General features: G+C 42.0%; 1 protein-coding gene across 1 annotated transcript; it reads right to left on the bottom strand.

Annotated features, from left to right (window-relative positions):
• Nucleotides 1–757: 757 nt before the first annotated feature.
• LOC138970917 (FMRFamide receptor-like) lies at nucleotides 758–18027 on the bottom strand. The gene is made up of 6 exons (XM_070343496.1): nucleotides 17782–18027; nucleotides 7483–7853; nucleotides 6606–6818; nucleotides 5979–6242; nucleotides 4526–4699; nucleotides 758–4123 (listed from the first exon to the last, which is right to left on the bottom strand). Exons 2-6 carry the CDS (start codon nucleotides 7798–7800, stop codon nucleotides 3893–3895), a joined length of 1200 nt encoding a protein of 399 aa, XP_070199597.1. The 5' UTR covers nucleotides 7801–7853; nucleotides 17782–18027; the 3' UTR covers nucleotides 758–3892.
• Nucleotides 18028–21336: the final 3309 nt, after the last annotated feature.

Below are 21336 nucleotides of genomic sequence, written 5' to 3' on the forward strand. Positions count from 1 at the left end.
TGATTCTGTCGTCAACTACACTTGGCCTAAAGATTATTGCGACAAATTTCTCAACCAAATTAAAGCATTAATTCCCGTGTCATTTCATTCAAACTTTCTATGCCAGTTAAGGCCGTTCACTTGAATTTCTGGATACAATTTCGGATTAATATTTCTTTTACAGGGATTGCGTGACCACCGCTCAAACAAGGGTACCCTCAAAATCGACTGTTCCTACTGATGCAGGTGTCGATGGCATGAGCGGTCAAAAACGGGAGTTCAGGACAGAAAGCAATTACTTGGTGGATTGCTTTGAAACGTTCATGCCTACATACTAGACGTACTTCGAGTAAAATGTTGAATTGTTACAGGTATTTGCAATGATACGGAAAAGCAATCGTAGACGTAATTTTTATAATCACAAATATAATATACAAGAAAGAAAACTTGAAGAAGACAGAGAGGCAAACGAAAGAGAGGAATGCAAAAAGAAAGAAAATAGACACATCACAAATGCACACTGAAAGGAAAAGGGCAAGAAATATCGCACGAAACAAAGAAAACAGACAAATGCACACAGAAAGGAAAAGGCGGGGATGAAATAACGAACGAAACAAAGAAAATAGACACGACAAATGCACACAGAAAGAAGAAGGGGATGAAATACCCAACGAAACAAAAACGAGAGATCATACTGCAGCTGTTTCTGCTTCACTCATTTCTAAATGTACATGCAAAAGAAAAGGTCAACCAAATATTTCAAAGCAACTACACAACGTTTAATCATCACACTGTTTATTCACCAGTCCGACAATTATTAATGAAAACATGTTATACACTACATTAAGGTGCCTTTTTGCAAGATGAACAACAACTATGGGAAATGAAGGTGATCAATTTTCATAAGACAAAAACAGGTTACAGTGTGCTTTGATTGTATGAAAGCGCTCACGTGTCAACAATTTGTTTTAATCATTGCTCTTCTTCCTTCTTCGCCTTATTTAATTTGCCGCCATTCTCTCCCTCCCCCCTGACTCCAGAGACGCCTGTCTGTACAAAACGCCCGGGTTCCGTCAGCAGGCTTGTAGGCTATTGGTTCCGTGTGCACAAGGAAGTTTTCTAAATAAATAGAACTGTACAGAACTGGATCATTGTAGCCGCCGGCTATTTATAATTATAGCCCGGCTAGTTAGGTTTCGCTCTTGAAATTCACGTTGTTTGTTGACTGGGGACTGGGGACTGTATCTCTGGTACTCTGGTGTCAATTGAGCTCAAATATGGCGAGTAGCTTGGAATTGTGGGGCCAAGGGTTTGTGCAAAAAATTACGTTCCTAACGGTAGGCAAACGGAAGATATTAGCTTTATACGTTTTTCACTTTTTTGGCACCCGGCCAAGAAAACAAATTCCCTGTAAAGCGGGTGCTAAAAATTTCGCATCAGGACGCGCGTTTCAACCTTTTGTTTGTTTATTTGCTTAACGCCCAGCCGACCACGAAGGGCCATATCAGGGTGGTGCTGCTTTGACATATAACGTGCGCCACACACAAGACAGAAGTCGCAGCACAGGCTTCATGTCTCACCCAGTCACATTATTCTGACACCGGACCAACCAGTCCTAGCACTAACCCCATAATGCCAGACGCCAGGCGGAGCAGCCACTAGATTGCCAATTTTAAAGTCTTAGGTATGACCCGGCCGGGGTTCGAACCCACGACCTCCCGATCACGGGGCGGACGCCTTACCACTAGGCCAACCAAACACTTGACGTCAAAGACATGTGCTAAGTGAGACCTAAAACCTTTATACACGAAGCATGGAAGCTTTTACAAAGCATGGGCGTGTACACTAGTCAGATAACATGTTTTTTAATTCGTTTCAGCTGTTGTCAAAGACGTTTTCAACTTAAAATGAATGTGGTACTGTCATTTCGTATGTCTGGGTTTGAAACATGTCCCGCGGCGCTCTCGATGTGTTAGAGGGGTTGATATGCGCAATAGCTCAATCGTTTAGGGCGCTCATGTGGCATGGCGCAGGTGCGTGGTTCGATACACCTCATGGACCGAATATTTTTTTGTTTATTATTTTCATCCGAGCATGCAGCTTTCACTTTTTTCTTCTGCACTCCTTTCTGGCTCTCTCTTTCACTTTATTTTAATAATTTTTTAATTTATTTTTTTAATTTAAATTTTGTTATACATTTTTTTTTAATTTCCTTTCTCGCTCTCTCTTTCATTTTATTTTAATTTTTGTAATTCTAAATTTTTTTCAATTATTCTTATTTTAAATTTTTAAAAAATTCTGTTAAATTTTTTTATCAGTGTCAAAAGTTAGACACGGTCAACTGGTTTTGCTCTGAGTGAGTGCAGATGACCTCAATTAGCTGACGGTGACACCTCTCTGCCCACAGAGGGGCTGGGGAGACAGGGGGTGGGGGGTGGGATGATAGTCAGCTGGACTGAAGTGAAAGATCTCTGGAGGTAATGAAGAGGTGTACTCTTCCAAAGTTCAGTTGTCACGGCTTCGGGTAAGGAAAGCGGTGTTGTGTACAGTATGCGTCTCAGTGGTTAGTCGAGACTATCTAAAAATTAATAAGGTCTCGGCGACGACTGTTGTTGTTAATCTGTTACTTTGATGCTGACAGCTCTGTCTGTCTGTCTGTCTGTCTGTCTGTCATTCGGTGTCCCCCTCTCTCTCTCTCTCTCTCTCTCTCTCTCTCTCTCTCTCTCTCTCTCTCTCTCTCTCTCTCTCTCTCTCTCTCTCTCTCTCTCTTTCTCTCTCCTTTTTTCAATATTTTTTTTACAAATCAAGTCTTTACAAATCAAGTCTTTCTTATTCTGGCGCCTTATTGTGGAACTCCATTCCTGATTTAATCAAAATGCAATTCAGTGCAACTTTCTTCAAGGAACTCTACATGCTGTTTCTCTTAGAAACAAGTAAATAATTCTGTGATAATATTACATCATTGTTTGATATTCATAATGCATTTTGAAATGTCTTTTTAATTTTTTGACATGTTAATTATATAAATTGTATTGTAATTAACTTAACTTCTATTTCTTCTTGTTATTAATCGAGTTACCCTCAATGGGCGAGGGCCGGATGAAAAAAAGCATGTATACGTTGCTTATTCTGTTACCCTCGATAAATAAATAAAGTTCAAAGTTCTCCCTCTCCCTCTCTTTGTCTCGCTCTCTCTCAGTATGGTTTGAAACTTAATAAGGTCGCGGATTAGGTCACAGGTCAACTGTTTGTGCAGAGACGGTATCCATGTCCTACCCCCGTGTCACCACGAGCGGCTACTTTGCCCGTTAAGGTCAATGCTTGTTAGGTCACGGGTTCGAATCCAGACCGGGACGGACACGGGTCAACTTTATGTGCAGGCTCAGAGACGATATCCTTGTCCCACCATAGTGTCACGTAAATAACAATCGGCCAGACACCTAACCACGCACACACCTGGATATTGCGACTCTTGTTGCTGCTAGCTTTCCACCGTGGGAGGTAGCGACCCGAATTTCCCAGCAATGGGGGTAATAAAGTAATAGAAATGACAAAAATGAAAACAGTAGGAGTTTCATTTAAAAGTGGGCATCATCCTTAAATTGACGTCACGTGCATATTTATGCGTATTGGATTGGGTGCAGTTTTCTTTCTTCACAGGAATCACTGCTATGTCATTTTAAGGGACGAAGGAGAAGAAAAAGCACGGGGGAATTGTACATCGAACGTCGCAAGTGAACAGTTATCCGTACAACTGTGCCAAAACTCATACGACATAGTTCGTCGTAATTCAGGCAATAAGTACTATGTTAATATGTACTTTAACATAGACATGTCATCTTTGCTTGGATACATATAGATTTGTTTGAAGTATCTTCTGGTGATAGTTCTGGTCGCCATTTCCCCAGCCTCCTCACATGCCAGTAGTTCCGGTTCCGCTGGTTCCGGTACCAGAACCGGATCCGGAAGAGTGGTCACTGTAGGAGAAGAGGGCGTGTTCCAAGCGTTTCCCGCCAATCAGACGGTAGAGCTCGTGGCGGAAGCGCCGCCCACTGACACAGTAGAGAACGAAGTTGATGGAGGAGTTGATGATGACACCCAGTTTGGCAATGGCAAACGCTTCGTCGATGATACTGACGTCAAACTGTACGCAGAAAAGAGGACATCGGATGACGTCAAACTGTCAGATTTAAAAACATAACAATGGTTCGTCAAATTGGAAGAAGGAAAGAGAAGAGCGATACTGGGACAGAGTTTATTGTGCGGCTACATCATTCTTGTCAAGCCTCCGAGTTGATGTTTGAGACGACGACGACGACGACGACGACAACGACGACGAAGAAGAAGAAGAAGAAGAAGAAGAACAACAACAACAACAACAACAACAACAACAACAACAAACAACAACAAACAACAACAACAACAACAACAACAACAACAAGGGGGTGTTTCCAGGCTGTCAAGGGTGTGTATGTGTGTCTGTGTTTTGTGTAGGTCTGCTTGCCTAATCTGTCTCTAAATAAAATGCCTTATATCCCATCCTCACCCCGTCAGGCATGATCATGTAGAAGCACTGAGTGATGCACTGGAAGCCGATCAGCACGAGAAAGCTGAAGGTCACGAGTAGCAAGAGTCTCGTGACCTGGTTCTCGGAGCGACGAGATTTGTCAGCCGATTCGGCCGTCTTCTTGGAGCTCATTCGCCGGTTGGACTTGCTGATCTGTAAATCATTCATCCATTAATATTGATAACATTGATGACGGGCGCTGTGGCCTCAAATTCTTTCATCACAAAAGCGATCTTTGGAATTGACTGACGTAAGTTGATGCATGAATTCTTCCGGACTACGTCAGTCAATTCCAAAGATCGCTTTTGGTAAACAAAACAGGAGCAGAGTGATACGATAGGAATACAGAGACATATTTCTTGGGACTTGACCCTTGCAGGTAGGTGGACTGAAAGTAGTGTGTGAACAGAACAGAACCAATTCTGTCTGTTTACAACCGCATGAAAGCAGGAAAGAGATCGTCGTCAGATTGAATTACAATAACATTAACATGCTTCCATTTGAAACTTCTCGGTCTTCATCGTGGATTGACGCCCTCCCAAAGTCTAATTGAAGCCCTCCGTCGCTTCGCTCCGTCGGGCTTCAATTAGCTTTTGTCGGGCGTCAATCCCCGATTAAGACCTCGAAGTTTCAAATGGAAGCATGTTAATGTGTAATTAGACGAACACCTAGTCAGTCTTAAAGTCTAACACATGAAATGGAATTCTATATCAAGTACAGTAAAGCGTTATTGAGACAGACACTCAGCACGGACTAAGTTTACTTCCTTCAAAGGAGTAACAGGTTGGCCACCTGTGTGGTATGTGATTTAAAAAAGACCCGTGTATTCAAGTCAAGCAGTTAATTCACTCATGAATGTTCGCCGAAGGCAAGAGAAGTACGGAAGAACGTGTGCATGCAATTACTGAAAAAGTAGGCATGTTCTTGAGACTCTTTATTTATTCAACATACGTGAAACTGACCAGCCATTTTATAACTAAACCACAAACTCACACGTGTGTATATCATGTAAATGAGGTCGTGTCAAACAACAGTCAGATAGGGACCTTATTTTCCACTGCTCGTGATGAATAAGATCACCGAGAAACACTTTTGCGTTTGCTTTTTTGCTCTGGAAGAATGTTAAGAACTTACACGCGACCCTATGATGCCTAGAGTGACGTCTTTTTGCTTTGCCGTCAACGATTTCAAGAGGCTTTGGAAAAAATCGAGGTTCAATAAGACGCGTCTTCAATTTGTACGCTTCGACTCCGGATAGACAGAATACTACACGGCTTGCTGTGTGACACCAGGTTTAAACTCGTTGCTTTTTCAAATATTGAAAAGCTCGCTTTCGCTCTCATTTTAATATTTAACAAAGAAATAACACAAAACTTAAAACAAAAGTAAATTCATAACAAAGATATAAGCATTCAAAAACCTAGCAGCTTACCTTGGAGATGATGAGGAGGTTAAGGGTGAAGACAGTAAACCAGGGAACGAGAACGAGGAAGATGCAGTGGATCCAGAACTCGTAGCGGAGGCCAGCTTCACCCTCTTGGAAGGGCGTCTTGAGCAAGGCGGCCTCCGTGGTGTTGCCCACCTTGAGTCGCTCCCAGTTGACCTCGAAGGACCAGAAGTGCGGCAGGTTGATCAGGAAACACAGGCCGCAGATGAGGAAGATCCCCACGTTCGCTCGACGCTCGTTGCAGTACTCCTGTGGGGGAGATAAAGAACGAGGTGGTGAGGTGGCTGGCTAGTGAGCGATAGTATACGGAGCGAGTATGTAAAGTGTTCGGAAAACATACGGACAGAGCGTGTTGTGCGGTCCCGCATAGCCAAAAACGTTGAAGAGACGTTAAAAAACCAACAACCAAATAGTCTGTCAGTGTGTATCTTGTTCGATAACTTTAAATATCGGCAGATCAAAGTTCTAGTGAATGTTTTGCTTTATTGCCCATTACCTAACGCATATGTGTGTGTGCGTGCGTGCGTGCTTTTGTGTGTGTGTGTGTGTGTGTGTGTATGAGTGTGTGTGTGTGTGTGTGTGTTTATGCGTATGAGTGTGTGTGTGTCACACCTTAGCCTTGGTGATGAGACAGACCATGATGAATCGGTCGACGGTGACGCCGACCATGAACCAGATGGAGCAGACGACGAAGAGGAAGAAGACGGGGTAGCCCAGGTAGGCAAAGAAGGCGGCGTAGGCCTGGTCGTTTTCCAATTCCGGGTGCAGCGACCTTAGAGTGTCCACCAGGATGAACCAGATCAGCACCCCCATGTCCGCTATGGCCTGGTAGACAAAGAGGCCGTACAGATACATGTGCATAATGATCGTGCGTGTTTTTCTTCTCAAAGAGACGGTCACCACAGTGCCGGATTAACTTCGAAAGTGATGACATTTTCACTCACGTGTTAAAGGCACTCTTTTTCTCTCTCGCAAAAACAGTTCGGCTCACCATCTCACATTTGGCCAGGGTTTTGTATGGGATATGACAATCGACTTGGTCACATACCAAAAATCAATATCCTGACTGCTCCCAATGCAGAGTTTGATTTTTTATTGAATCAACTTCTTCAATGTCACCAGTTACTTTTTTGTTACTAAATGAATTTCAACACAAAAAAAATCCCACTCTACACAGACAAAACTCAGGCCCTTTAATTTAAACAACGTTTTATTTTGTCCACAATGAAATGTTCCATTTACTAACCTTTTTGGATTCTTGGTGCTCACCAACATCAGTCCCTTCCCTCTCCTCTCAGTCTTCCTTCCCCGCCCCCCCCCCCCACCCCCCACCCCACCCCTCCCCTCGCCACCACACATGGTAGTGAGGCATATACTCGTAAATTGTTCTCACCACCATCAGCCTAGTCCCCATTCTCCCTCCCCCCTCACCACCACAACACACACTCCCCCTCCCCCGCTCGTACCCAACCAGCCGCAGAGCACTGACCAGGGCAGTGAGGTATCTGCCGGTGGACGACCTCATGTGCGGGCGGGTCCAGATGATGAGGGAGAAGATGTTGCCGATCAGCCCCAGGACCACGAAGATGGGACCGATCACCGCCGACGCCGCCCAGTGCATGCGCTGCGCTGTGGTCAGCATGGCCTCCATCGTGGAGTCCCTCTTCTCCTCCATGTGCACGTGACCGCGCCCATCATGCACAGCGCCTTCGTGTCCGCTTCCGGCGTGCTCGTTTCCGCTATTGAGGATGGCGGCGGCCGTGGTTGTGACGAGATCCACGACGCTGCCGAGTGTTGCACCGTCCATGATGATGGGTTGCTGCTGACGTGCGTTGAAGGTGTGGATTGGCCAGACAAGTTCTGTGGGAAGAGACGGACAAATGTACAGAGTGGTGCCATAAGTGATGCATATCGGAAGACGGGAATTTAGAGCGGTACATTTGGATTGCATCGCCCCCCAAAACAAAATTTACCAAAAACAGTTTACTTGCTTAGGCCTTTGGACTTTTGGTATTAAGTTGTGTGTTCTTTGCTCCTTGTAACGGACTATAGTTTCAGCACTCATAAAAACCAACAAGAACGTGTACAAAGTTTTTAAGAAGTGGGTTTTGCAATGATACCATCCGTCGCGATATAACCTTGAATGGTTGAAAACGACGTTAAACACCAAATAAAGAAAGAAATGATACCAAGTGACAACTGACAGATTTGCGTTTGGTCGTCTTTTATCAAATTTAGATTAGATTTTGATGGAGAGTAAGAAAAGACGCGAATAAATGAAATCAAATGATTTACAGACCTAACACCTTTCCGTTTCTGGCCGGAAATCCGGTTTTTGAAAACTGTTAAAAAACGCAAAATCCGGTTTCTTAAAGTAAAACTTAATTTTTATTTTATTTTTTTAGTTTGGATGGTTGATTGAGGCAAAATGTGTATTATCTTATAAATTATCAACAAACATTTTGGTAACAGGAGAGGCTGTTCTTAGCCTCTACAAGCTAACATTTTATTTACAAACATTTTGGTATCAGTAGAGGCTGTTCTTAGCCTCTACAAGATAACATTTTATTTACAAACATTTTGGTATCAGGAGAGGCTGTTCTTTGCCTCTACAAGATAACATTTTATTTACAAACATTTTGGTATCAGGAGAGGCTGTTCTTAGCCTCTACAAGATAACATTTTATTTACAAACATTTTGGTATCAGGAGAGGCTGTTCTTAGCCTCTACAAGATAACATTTTATTTACAAACATTTTGGTATCATGAGAGGCTGTTCTTAGCCTCTACAAGATAACATTTTATTTACAAACATTTTGGTATCAGGAGAGGCTGTTCTTAGCCTCTACAAGATAACATTTTATTTACAAACATTTTGGTATCAGGAGAGGCTGTTCTTAGCCTCTACAAGATAACATTTTATTTACAAACATTTTGGTATCAGGAGAGGCTGTTCTTAGCCTCTACAAGATAAAATTTTAATTTTCTTAGAAAAGTCCCAGCTTCCCCTAGCCCTGCCGCCGTTGACCCTGGCCTTTCAGGTTTTCACTTTTGTTTGGTGTTAGCCCTGGATTTAAATAACTGCACCATGAAGTTTTGGAACAGCTCAGTTGCACATACTTTGAAATATGTGAGCATAAAATGAATTCGTTGAGAAGTCAAGTAACTTAATCGAAACACTGCTTATATCTGAGGGCGAAAGTTTAATCGGGGCCGACTGAGGGAAAAAGTGTAATCGGCATTAATACGACAGTTTCGTAAGCAAAGAAACACGGGCATTAGGGATTGACATTATGCGAGGCATTCTAATCAACAGACTTGTTAATAAGAGCCGTTCAGGCGCATTGTAGGGGACATTTGTGTATTCTAAGGGCTATTGGTGTATCGTAAGGGTTATTGGTGTATTTAAGGGCCACTGGTGTATTTTACGGGCTTAGAAATTATTAGGAATCTTCTAGACCAAGACTTCTCTCCCTGTCTTCCAATACGTTGGTAACGTAGAATGCCCCCTCAATGAACTGTTTAATATGGCCGTCAACTGAAAATATCATCTGGCTAATCAAATAAGAATAACATAATGTCAATGAATCTACGCAATATGATTGATATATCGTAACGGGGAGAGCAATTAACGTTCGTACAGATAATTGGCGTACTTGTTCGTTATCACAGTGTAGTTGCCGTGACCTTTTACATGTGAGTACCACTGTTGTTCTTCTACGTTCTGTTCGATAAGGCATTTCTGACGAGCAAAAGTGATTTTGTCGTTACGAACGTGTATGAATACAAACATTATCTTTATCTGCTTATGATACGAAGCCATTCCATGGAAATGTTTTGATTGTCCAGTTTTCCAAATATCTATACTTAGTTTTGATATCAATGCATTTTGGACGGGCGCGTTTGCTAATAGTTGGTTTCTCAGTTTGACAATTGCAAAGATTTGGTTTAAGTGTAAATGTTTGCAAAGGAGTCTCCAACGGCCTTAGACCTTTTAAGATAAATTGTGCAAAAATGTGTACTGTACATGTGTACATAATGATTAATCCGTTCGTTGTCACTATCTTTGTTTGACCCCTTTGATTCATGTCGTACTTCTTTGAGACGTTTGCTCACTGATTCTACAACTGTGAAAGCGAGAGAGGCCACAGCATTATTCAATGAAAGGAAAGTATCAATGGCAACCCCTTAATACATTAAGTTGCGTATAATTACAAATTCCAGCGATGAACCCTTCACTTTTTTGCGCTGCATTTCAAAATCATTTCAAGTTTCAGTTTGACTTGTCAACCCGACGCCAAGACTACAGATGTCGCGAGCATCAACTCGGTTTGCAGCGATTTCATAATCAACAATGACACCGCCTTTTTGGGAGAAGAAAATTAAACAAAGTTCTATGCTCAATTGTTTCTCAAATATATATCTCTTGCCTTAAACTTGGTCAGTCATGTGACATTTTGCTTAGGACTTCAAAACAATGCTTTGTAAATTGTTTAGGATTCAGTCCGTCTGTCATCAGATATCAATCTAAAGGAAGCTAAGATAATGTCTCGTAACATTTGTTCCAGATAATACGTATTGTACTTTATCTGGGCGGGGATGTAGCTCAGTCGGTAGCGCGCTGGATTTGTATCCAGTTGGCCGCTGTCAGCGTGAGTTCGTCCCCACGTTCGGCGAGAGATTTATTTCTCAGAGTCAACTTTCTGTGCAGACTCTCCTCGGTGTCCGAACACCCCCGTGTGTACACGCAAGCACAAGACCAAGTGCGCACGAAAAAGATCCTGTAATCCATGTCAGAGTTCGGTGGGTTATAGAAACACGAAAATACCCAGCATGCTTCCTCCGAAAACGGCGTATGGCTACCTAAATGGCGGGGTAAAAAACGGTCATACACGTGAAATTCCACTCGTGCAAAAAACACGAGTGTACGTGGGAGTTTCAGCCCACGAACGCAGAAGAAGAAGAAGAAGAAGAAGAAGTAATTTATCTCAAATCAACGTTCTTTTCCTTTCCTTATTTTTTTCCCCGCCAAAGCTTGTTGCCACAAGAAATCTGTTGTTGTTGTGTTTTAAATAGAAAGAACCCCATCATGCCATCGAATCATTTTCTGGCCTGTACAACTTCTGTTTAACTCATTATCTCCCAGGTACGGATATATCCGTACCCACTTATATGGCTCTATCTGACCAGGTACGGCCGGTATGTACGCTCAGACTGTTAGCTTCAGTCGCTTCCTGTAAGGTCCATCTAACGCCTGCATTCCAGTTTCTACACAGTTACTACAATTCTGAGTGACCTGCTGCAGCACAGCTGGTCTCGGTTAAAAAAAACCTTGGTCAACATAGGTGGGGTAGAAAGTGTCAAAAGAACATTTCCGCTTCATGTGACAGTACTTTCAACCGTAACCGAGACAACACTTGGACTTAAGGCCGTCGCTTCTCTTGCACCTTAATCAAATGTCGGTGAATTCCGCACGACATGTGACTTGATTTGAAAAGAACGCAATTGGAACCTTCCCCGTTACAAAGCGACATAATGTCGCGATGATTCACTTCCTGAACGGAAATAAGCACTATCTTGTCGCCGTTTGTGTAAGACGTTTGCCTCACTGCTTGGTTTCACTTTTCCAGCACTAGTACTACGTTAACCCATTTTTTTTTCTTTCAAAAATCCTTTGTTTGCTTGTTTGTTTGTTTGTTTACAAGTACTAAATTAACCCATTTTTGTTTTCTTTCAAAAATCCTTTGTTTGTTTGTTTGGTTGTTCGTGATGAGTGGGCCTAAACCAAAAAGCAGTCTGTGCTGTAGTGGCGGCTCAGACAGCGTAACCCTGTTTCCCGGCTTCTGATGTACAACCAGGGCTATTGAGAATAATAACAGCTTCTTCGAACAGAGAGGAAAGACTGTGTAGTACAACAATCTACTGTCGATCAGGCGGATCTGCACGTGAGAAATGTGTGTGTTGTCTTGACCAGACCTACACGCAAACCAAACAATTGGCCATTTTAAATTTCACAGAGTGGGCTGAGAGTAGTTGAATTTCGTGGACCACTACAAGACTTGTCGCAAGCTCGAGTTGCGAATGGAAAAGGGTAAGACAGGCCGAGTTGGTTGCAATATTCACTGTCGCCGTTTGTCGCAAATTTCACCTGCCGTGTCGCAAACATACAACATATGCCCAACCCAGAACTGGAATGTATATTTGACCAAAGACCGAAACCTGGCATAAACGGAGTAAAATTCAGGCACTAGACCCTTCAACAATAGCTAAGGACCGACCAGTCTAATGTATCAGTTTGTGTGGTGGTGCCACTGTGCATTATGTCGTCACTATGTCAGCTTGTCAACACTAACTCAGTAGTCAGCACCATTTATGAATAGGACTCCCGCTGTTGTATCACGTACATAGTAAGTTTCTGCCCTGTCATGATTTACACCGGTTTCATAGGACTTAGAAAACTACCCCCCCCCCCCCCCCCAAAGCAGAATGTTTTTTCGAGCAACTCTCATAGTTCTTTTGTGAGTTCTGAAAAAAGGCAAGGTTCATTCAATATATTGGACCCTAGATTTTTTAAAAGATTGTATACATTTCCTTGACCAGTCCTGGGAAGACCATATTTCGAATTTTAAGATGCATTGTCATAATGTGACTGGCATTTCCCCCCATAAATCTCCTTCCGCAAAGTTGGCATTGTTGTTACTGTTAACGGAAAGTGAATTTAGATTAGTCATAATGAAATGACAAGTGTTAATTATCAGTCCGCATCAGAAGAACATTACGTGAAACAAATCTTGTAGAAGCTCATTCTGTCCGCAGGGCGAGGTGTCTAAAGTATGCTTCACAAAAATCAAAGTCCTGGCTTTCAGGGCAGAGAAATTTTTCTCCCAAAATTGGTCTGGACGTTGTGCGCAGGAGGCAGGATTTAAGGCACACTCCTCCTGGTGAAAAGAGTTGGGTTCACCGTCTCAGCACACTTGTTCCGGTGAAAAGAGTTGGGTTCACCGTCTCAGCACACTTGTTCCGGTGAAAAGAGTTCGGTTCACCGTCTCAGCACACTTGTTCCGGTGAAAACGTTCGGTTCACCGTCTCAGCACATTTGTTCCGGTGAAAAGAGTTCGGTTCACCGTCTCAGCACACTTGTTCCGGTGAAAAGAGTTCGGTTCACCGTCTCAGCACACTTGTTCCGGTGAAAAGAGTTCGGTTCACCGTCTCAGCACACTTGTTCCGGTGAAAAGAGTTCGGTTCACCGTCTCAGCACACTTGTTCCGGTGAAAAGAGTTCGGTTCACCGTCTCAGATCTACCCAGGTCTCTGGGGACAAACACACATACCGACACCCTGACTGTCCACTGTAATGAGTCTCATTTTGTTAATGAATTAATTTATTTTTAAAATAATACGAAACTAGTTCTTCAAATACAAAATAAAAATTACAAAATTAATTCATCCACTCACACAAAATCCCACTGAGCAGAGGTAATTTAGTTTTGGTATGGGACCATGTCGTGGGATGGTCTTATCTTTGAATACATTGAAATGATTGGCCATTGGATAGGATTCTGAATGTACACAGGTATCCAAATTATATATGAGAAGGAATATATTTTATTCTGTAAACACCACACCGGGGACTGTGTTCCGCCTTATTTCAGCCGGGCGCGTTGTTACTCCGTTTTCAGCCGGGCTTGGTGTCACACAAACGTAAGTGTCTGCACTAAAGTACAAACTATGTCTTCTAGAAAACTCACATCAGAAAACGGATGGTTTTTGCCCTAACCTAAGTGATTTGTCTCTCTATTGCTGTTTTTTTTTTTTATCTGACTATGTTTAGTATGTGACCCGCATCGGCTTGAAATACTTGCGGGGTGTCGCTTTTTGGGCTCACAAACTGATCAAAATGAAGAAATGATAAGCAACGGTATCATGTTATGGCTTTTCTGTATCATAAATTTGTTTTATAGTTTCTTGCTGCCATATGCATGCTGATGCATTTTCCCGAACCTGCTTTAAGGCGTTGAGGCAAGAGAAGTAAAACCAAAACCCATGTCAGTCGAGTTTCGTTCCGCGCTGGACACCCATGTGTTCCGAGCTGGGACATCATATCAGCTGAAAGTGTTCCGCGCTGGGACCACTTCTTAGATGAGATTCGCATTTCTTGTAGCCAAATTTAACGCGTTTTGAAGGATTTTCTCAACAGATAGAGGTGTCAGCTGTTACCCTGGATAGCTTTCTGGATATTAGCAGTGAAGTAGAGGTTGCCTCAAGCACAAGTGCTGGTCTGCCACTGACGTCAATCCCAAAGCTGTCACAACCGGAACGTACTGGCCATCTTTGTCCGCATTGTGGAAAGAGCTACGGTAACACCAGAGCTTTAACAAGACATACAAGACTGCACCGTGAAGACAATTGTAGTGTTGAGTGCCAAATCTGCCACAAGCGCTTCAGAGAAGCGAGTAATTTGCACGCACATACAAACTCTGTCCACCTGAAAACCAAGCCATACTCTTGTTTTCAGCGCAACAAGAAATTTGCTGACAAGCGTAATGTCAACCCCAAGAGGCACAGGTGCTCAGCTATAGATGCTCGGACCGCTTGTGAACATTGTTCCAAGACCTACAGCAGCAGAAAAAGCCTGCATGATCATGAAAAGCGCGTGCACTTTAATCTGGGGTATTCTTGTGCCAAATGTTCGGCACAGTTCAAGTTTGGAGCACAGCTGTCGCGTCATGCCAGGAAATGCACGATCTGACCTAAGGTGCCTTGATTCTTAACTTGGCTCTATTCCGTTTGTTCGGGCAATTTTAGCCAGCAGAGTAAAAAAAAATTCAACAATAAATTATTCTTTCCGTTTGGTTTTTATGAAAGTGTAATGGTTAGGGTGCGCCTGTTTGTGTGTGTGTGTGTGTGTGTGTGTGTGTGTGTGTGTGTGTGTGTGTGTGTGTGTGTGTGTGTGTGTGTGTGTGTGTGGAGGAGGGATGGTTACACTTTTTTATTGCAGAAATACTATGATCTGATTGGGAAACATTCTTTTTTCCCTGGTAAAGAAATAGAAAAATGCTTTTACGTGAGTTACATGTTGCAATTACAGAATAATTCATTCAGTTAATGTCCAATTAATGTGGTCGATAATTAAACATTTGTTCGTGTTTTTTTTCTTCCTGTTGTTGTGTTTTATTCTCTATAGTTTTGAACATGATTGTAGGTTTATTCCAACCATACTGATGTCATGTGGGCAAGATATTTTTTACGATGCAGGTAACTCTGTTTGATTTGTTAACGTGTACTTTTCTTAATAATTGATCTTTCTTTTCCTTGTATGCTATGTTTAACCTTATTTGCTCTCTTGCGGCATGCCCGTGTGTGTGTGTGTGTGTGTGTGTGTGTGTGTGTGTGTGTGTGCGTGTGTTAGTCACTTAAGTGCGGTCAAGTAATTTGTGTGTGATTTTGTTTGCTTTTCTATGGAGTTGAAATGGGGAGGGGGGCGGGGGGGGGGGGGGGGGGGGGTCGTTGTCTACTTTGAAAAAATATCAGTCGAAGAAAAGAGTGATACAGTTTAAAGAAAATTGTTCTCATTGACTGTGTGTGCGTCTGTGTGTGCGCGCGTGCACGTGTGTTTTTGTGTGTGTGTGTATATGTGTGTGTGCGTGTGTGCTTGTGTGTGTGTGTGGGGGGGAGGGGGGTTACACTTTATTGTGGCTGAAATACTATGATGTAAGGGTTTTTTCCCTGGTAAAGAAATGAAAAAATCTTTTTACATGAGTCACATTTTTTTAAAAAAACATAAAAGTCTAAAAGAAGTGTGCAAACCCCTCACATTGCACTATTGAGACTATCTGTATACATCAATCAATCAATCAATATGAGGCTTATATCGCGCGTATTCCGCGGGTACAGTTCTAAGAGCAGTGATTTTTTTATTTTTTTATTTTTTTTTATGCGATTTATTTATGCCGTGTGAGATGGAATTTTTTTTACACAATACATCACGCATTCACATCGGCCAGCAGATCGCAGCCATTTCGGCGCATATCCTACTTTTCACGGCCTATTATTCCAAGTCACACGGGTATTTTGGTGGACATTTTTACTTATGCCTATACAATTTTGCCAGGAAAGACCCTTTTGTCAATCGTGGGATCTTTAACGTGCACACCCCAATGTAGCGTACACGAAGGGACCTCGGTTTTTCGTCTCATCCGAAAGACTAGCACATGGAACAGCATATTTAACATCGTTGTAACACATATAGGCTACTAATGCCTACATTTACACACTTGCAGAGGAACAACATCTTTTAATTTCCATAACAATTGCACATCTTTCTGTCATTTCCTAGGGCCCAGCGCGGAACAAAAGCAAGCCCAGCGCGGAACGCAGACAAAAATGTAGGGGGCCCAGCGCGGAACAAAACGTACACCACTTGCTTGTTTTGATTGCTTCTTATGACATAATGATGACGTATTGAAGCACGAAATTGATACAGATGAACATAGCTATACCCAAAATAGTAACAATAGAGGAATATTTGCTGTTCAAATCCATGTTTGAGAGAAATTTACATTGAACCTTCATTTTTCACACAAAAATCCGCATGCAGGCCTTACATTCGGCCACTGTCAATTAGCCAGAAAATCAATAGACGTAAGTTGTACTGGCCGTGTGTTCAAGATGACAGTTAGCCAGACAGAGAGACAGATAGACTGACATTCAGACACTCGCACAAGACGCACACATTCACACACCGTGACCGTTCGTCCTTGTCTCAACTGTGAAACAAAAGCAAAGCGAAAAGGAGAAGCAAGAACCATGAATTCTACAAACAAACAAACAAATAAACAAATAAACAAACAAACGGAACGACCGTCAATCATAGAAACTTGTTTCAATTAATTGTGTTGTGTTTCACGCCAATGCAAGTAATAGACATAATACTTTTTTTTTTCTCAGAACTCGGCGATTAGATGAGTAGTTTCACTGTCTAATGACTCTATTGTGCGGATTACAATCCATCAACGACGCAAAGTCGGTAGATAATGACCATAAAAGACTGAAAAAGAACAAACAAAAAGTTCGCATTCGTAGTGAATGAAACGAACAGGAAGATGCATCTCTATCTCTCGCACACATACGTACATTAAAGGGGAAAATAATTGACAGAAACAAAATGATTGATACACTTTCTGGCTCACAGGTATCTAAGGCACGCATATCATGCTGTTTACCGTTGCTGAAAATAATTATCACTGCCAGCCGATCAAACCACTACAATTTCAAGACTATAGTCATCAACATCTTAAGACGTGCAGACCCCCTCTCCTTAAAAAGGCAAAAACAGAAACCGTGTATTATCCAAGTTTAATGTTGCTAATTTTAGTGAATCACATTTTTCTATGTGCGTAAAATATCCCTAACAGCCCATAACTGCGTACAACTAAAATAATTGAAGCAGAAAACACACACACACACACACACACACACACACACACACACACACACACACACACACACACACACACACACACACACAACAACAACAACAACAACAATAAGAAAGCATTAAAGAACACAAAAAGATAGGTTGGCCAACATAAACAGACAGACAGGTAGACACACACGCAGAACATTAGATAAACATAGTGGACAAAAATCATAGAGTCACGCAGATTTACAGAGAAATAGACTCAGAGACTGACAAAGAAACGAAAAGAATGAATTACACACGAATGTACGCTCTAACACAAATACTCTTCTTTTTTTATGTGACTAGATTAGCATATATATATACCTACCTTATGATGTAATCAGGTGGCAGGCAAGACCAACAAGGAAATCTTCTGATCAAAACGTCCGGAACACTCTCGACACACTCACTCACTTTTCCCCAAAAGGCGAACGATTTCAGTCTAGCAGAGGCTGTTTTCTTTTCAAGTGATCTTTTTCTCAGCACTGTTGAGTGTAATCACCGTTTGTGACCACTGTTTGTGCGTTGTGTCTTGCGTTGCCGACAGACAAACATTTGGTCAGAAGGCGGTCTCAGAATATATAGTCTGATGATTACTGATTTTTCACACATATCTCGGTGTACGACCATCAGGTTTTTGATTGGTCCGGCCGCAGAGCCAGCGATCTGATTGGCTAGAAGGCTATTGCGTGTAGTTTACCTTCCATGCTGAAGTGGCAACGATGCTGTTGGAGATTGAATAAACGTAGCAGAAGAGCGATTTAGCAGACTTTTTGTGACTGACATCGCGCTATTGTGAAGTGTAAGTTTAAGAAGGCCAGACAGCGTCATAGCCTTAAGTGGGTGTACTGCGTTACATGTCACATGATTGTCATATTGCAAATTCCACTTTCACGGATGTGCTCAGAATTAGTTTGTCTTCATCACGAGGGGGAAGTTGAGTGACGAAGTGCCATCAAAATTATTTAGTGTGGCATTCAACAATTAAACGGACAGAGGTGATGTGAAAATAATGTTCTTACAGAAAGGCGTTTTTTTTTCTAAAAACTTGCGGGAACAACATTTGAAGTATTTCCTTTCCCTTGATAGCAGAAAGAAACAAGTCGCGTAAGGCGAAAATACAACATTTAGTCAAGCTCAATCGAACTCACAGAATGAAACTGAACGCATCTCATTTTTTCCGCAAGACCGTACACTCGTTGCATCGTCTGTCCACCGCTCGTGGCAAAGGCAGTGAAATTAACAACCCAGAAAAGCGCGGTAGCGGTTGCGCTGAGGAGGATAGCACGCTTTTCTATATCTCTATTCTTTTTAACTCTCTGAACGTGTTTTTAATCCAAACATATCATATCTATATGTTTTTGGAATCAAGAACGGACAAGGAATAAGATGAAATTGTTTTTAAATCGATTTCGGAAATTTAATATTAATCCTAATTTTTATATTTTTAATTTTCAGAGCTTGTTTTTAATCCGAATATAACATATTTATATGTTTTTGGAATCAGAAAATGATGAAGAATACGATAAACGTAATTTTGGATCGTTTTATAAAAACATAATTTTAATTACAATTTTCAGATTTTTAATGACCAAAACAATTAATCAATTGTTAAGCCTCCAAGCTGAAATGCAATACCAAAGTCCGGCCTTCGTCGAAGATTGCTTGGCCAAAATTTCAATCAATTTGATTGAAAAATGAGGGTGTGACAGTGCCGCCTCAACTTTTACAAAATGCCGGATATGACGTCATCAAAGACATTTATCGAAAAAATGAAAAAAAGTCTGGGGATATCATACCCAGGAACTCTCATAAAAAATGTCATTAAGATCGGTTCAGTAGTTTACTCTGAATCGCTCTACACACACACACACACACACACACACACACACACACACACACACACACATACACCACGACCCTCGTCTCGATTCCCCCTCCATGTTAAAACATTTAGTCAAGTTTTGACTAAATGTAAAAAGAATTGTACCAATTGTCGCGATTTCATTTGTGAAGGAAGGGAAAGGGGAGAGGGAAAGGGGAGAGGGAAAGGTGCTGGCCTTTACTTTCTACTAAACCCATGCTAACATGACAAGCAACCCGTTTATGTAACAGAGTATTCATTATCTCTGGCTGATTATTGGGCGTTATCAATCACAGTTATTACAAGCATGCCTCATTCCCGTTACTGCGTGCAAAACTGAGTTACGTGAGTATAGCTCTGTTTCACACAGGGAGTCATTAACAAAATATATACGTGTTTTGTTTTGTTTGTGACTTGCTACACAAGTCAGATATGGTACGATATGGCAAACAATGGTGAAGTGATTTAGCAGGTGGCTGAATCTGATTTTGTAATGCAGATACAGAACGACTTACTTGTACGATTGCTGCAGGTATAAGCATAAACAACAGTGTCGTTATTCGGCAGGTTTCTTAGTATAGATGTTTGAAAGCCTAAAACAAATCTTAAAATGGTGATGCCACAAGATGGTCAATCCCTTATATGTTACACCTGGAACCTACACCCAGGGAGGCTGTCGAAGGTGTTGTGAAAGTCAGCAACTGCAAGGATGGAGTACTGCATGACGTCATCATGACTTTCAAGGAAAACTACTCTGCTAAGGACTTCACAATGATGGACGGTAACGTGGAGTACGACCGTTCAAGAACATGTGTAGACCACCAGCATCGTTCTGGGTCTATGAGCAGACTGAAAACGTCATCAAGCACACCTGGTGTATGCCACAGAAAACCCACAGTGTGTGACAACCAGTTCCAAACAGACCAGTCACACTCTCCATAGCTGTCCAAGAAGAACATTGATTGGGGCGATCATAGAGGGAAAAGTTCGAACGACTGCAGTGCAGGGGTAGTGAGACAGTTACAGCCAGGGGAGGTGAGACCTACTGCTTACAGTTAACAGAGCGATAAGGAAGACACATTGTACATAAAAATGAAAGACAGATGAATCTTCTTTGTGCTTGCCAAACATGGATGAGTCGCGTTACGTCGTTTGAGTTCTGTGACCGGTTTTTGATCAACTTTTTTCTTCAAAGAGAATTTCCGCAATTTGGACATATTTGCTGAAGTCTTTGTAAACTTCAGAAGATGTGTCGTTTTCAACTAAGTATAAACACTTAGTTGCCAAATTTTGCCGTAAAAAAAGTCATTCTAGCAGTTCGATGAATGTTGATGACTTTTTAAATACTGCATTTCAGATTGAATATCTGGGATGCTTAATTTCTTGGCACGAGTATATTTGACATTCCCGTTCTGTGGTGTATACTCTTGAGAAAAAAATTGTAGTTTTTTAATGAGAGCACTCCCAGATAGCCGTCAGAAGACGGACAGGCAGATGCGCGCTCTCTCTCTCTCTCTCTCATCTCTCTCTCTCGTATCCAAAGGCATGTACACGTGTTCTCTGCGCTAATGATTTACTGTTACAGTCGATCAATGACAGCCCGAGGACACTGGCGCGGCCCATCCCATAGGATTTGTTAACACACCAAACAAACATCGTAATGACACCCCACACTAATTAATTGTCAGAGAAAGGACACAGTTAGCTATTTGACAACTATGGCCAAGTTGTAGTCCAAAATGCGTGCCTGCGTGCGTGCAGTGTGTGTGTGTGTGTGTGTGCGGGCATGTGTGTCGTAATTTCCATAAGACTGTGAGCGTACGCGCGAATCTGCCTGTAAATGTATGCACAGTATCTACATGTAAATTCTCTCTCTCTCTCTCTCTCTCTCTCTCTCTCTCTCTCTCTCTCTCTCTCTCTCCAACCTCTAACATTATGAAATCCGCGTGAGGTTCTGTTCTTCCTTTTCGTTTTTAGTTTGTCAAGCACAAGTGTGTGTGTGTATGTGTGTGTGTGTGT

The sequence above is a fragment of the Littorina saxatilis genome, linkage group LG7, assembly GCF_037325665.1.
Source record: "Littorina saxatilis isolate snail1 linkage group LG7, US_GU_Lsax_2.0, whole genome shotgun sequence".
NCBI lineage: Eukaryota > Metazoa > Mollusca > Gastropoda > Littorinimorpha > Littorinidae > Littorina > Littorina saxatilis.

Coding starts and splice junctions, on each gene's coding strand:
- LOC138970917 (XM_070343496.1), bottom strand. CDS start 7,800: ATGGACGGTGCAACACTCGGCAGCGTCGTGGATCTCGTCACAACCACG. Junction 4,700..5,978: donor ACCTCCTCATCATCTCCAAG/GTAAGCTGCTAG, acceptor AATGATTTACAG/ATCAGCAAGTCCAACCGGCG. Junction 4,124..4,525: donor ACATGATCATGCCTGACGGG/GTGAGGATGGGA, acceptor TTCTGCGTACAG/TTTGACGTCAGTATCATCGA.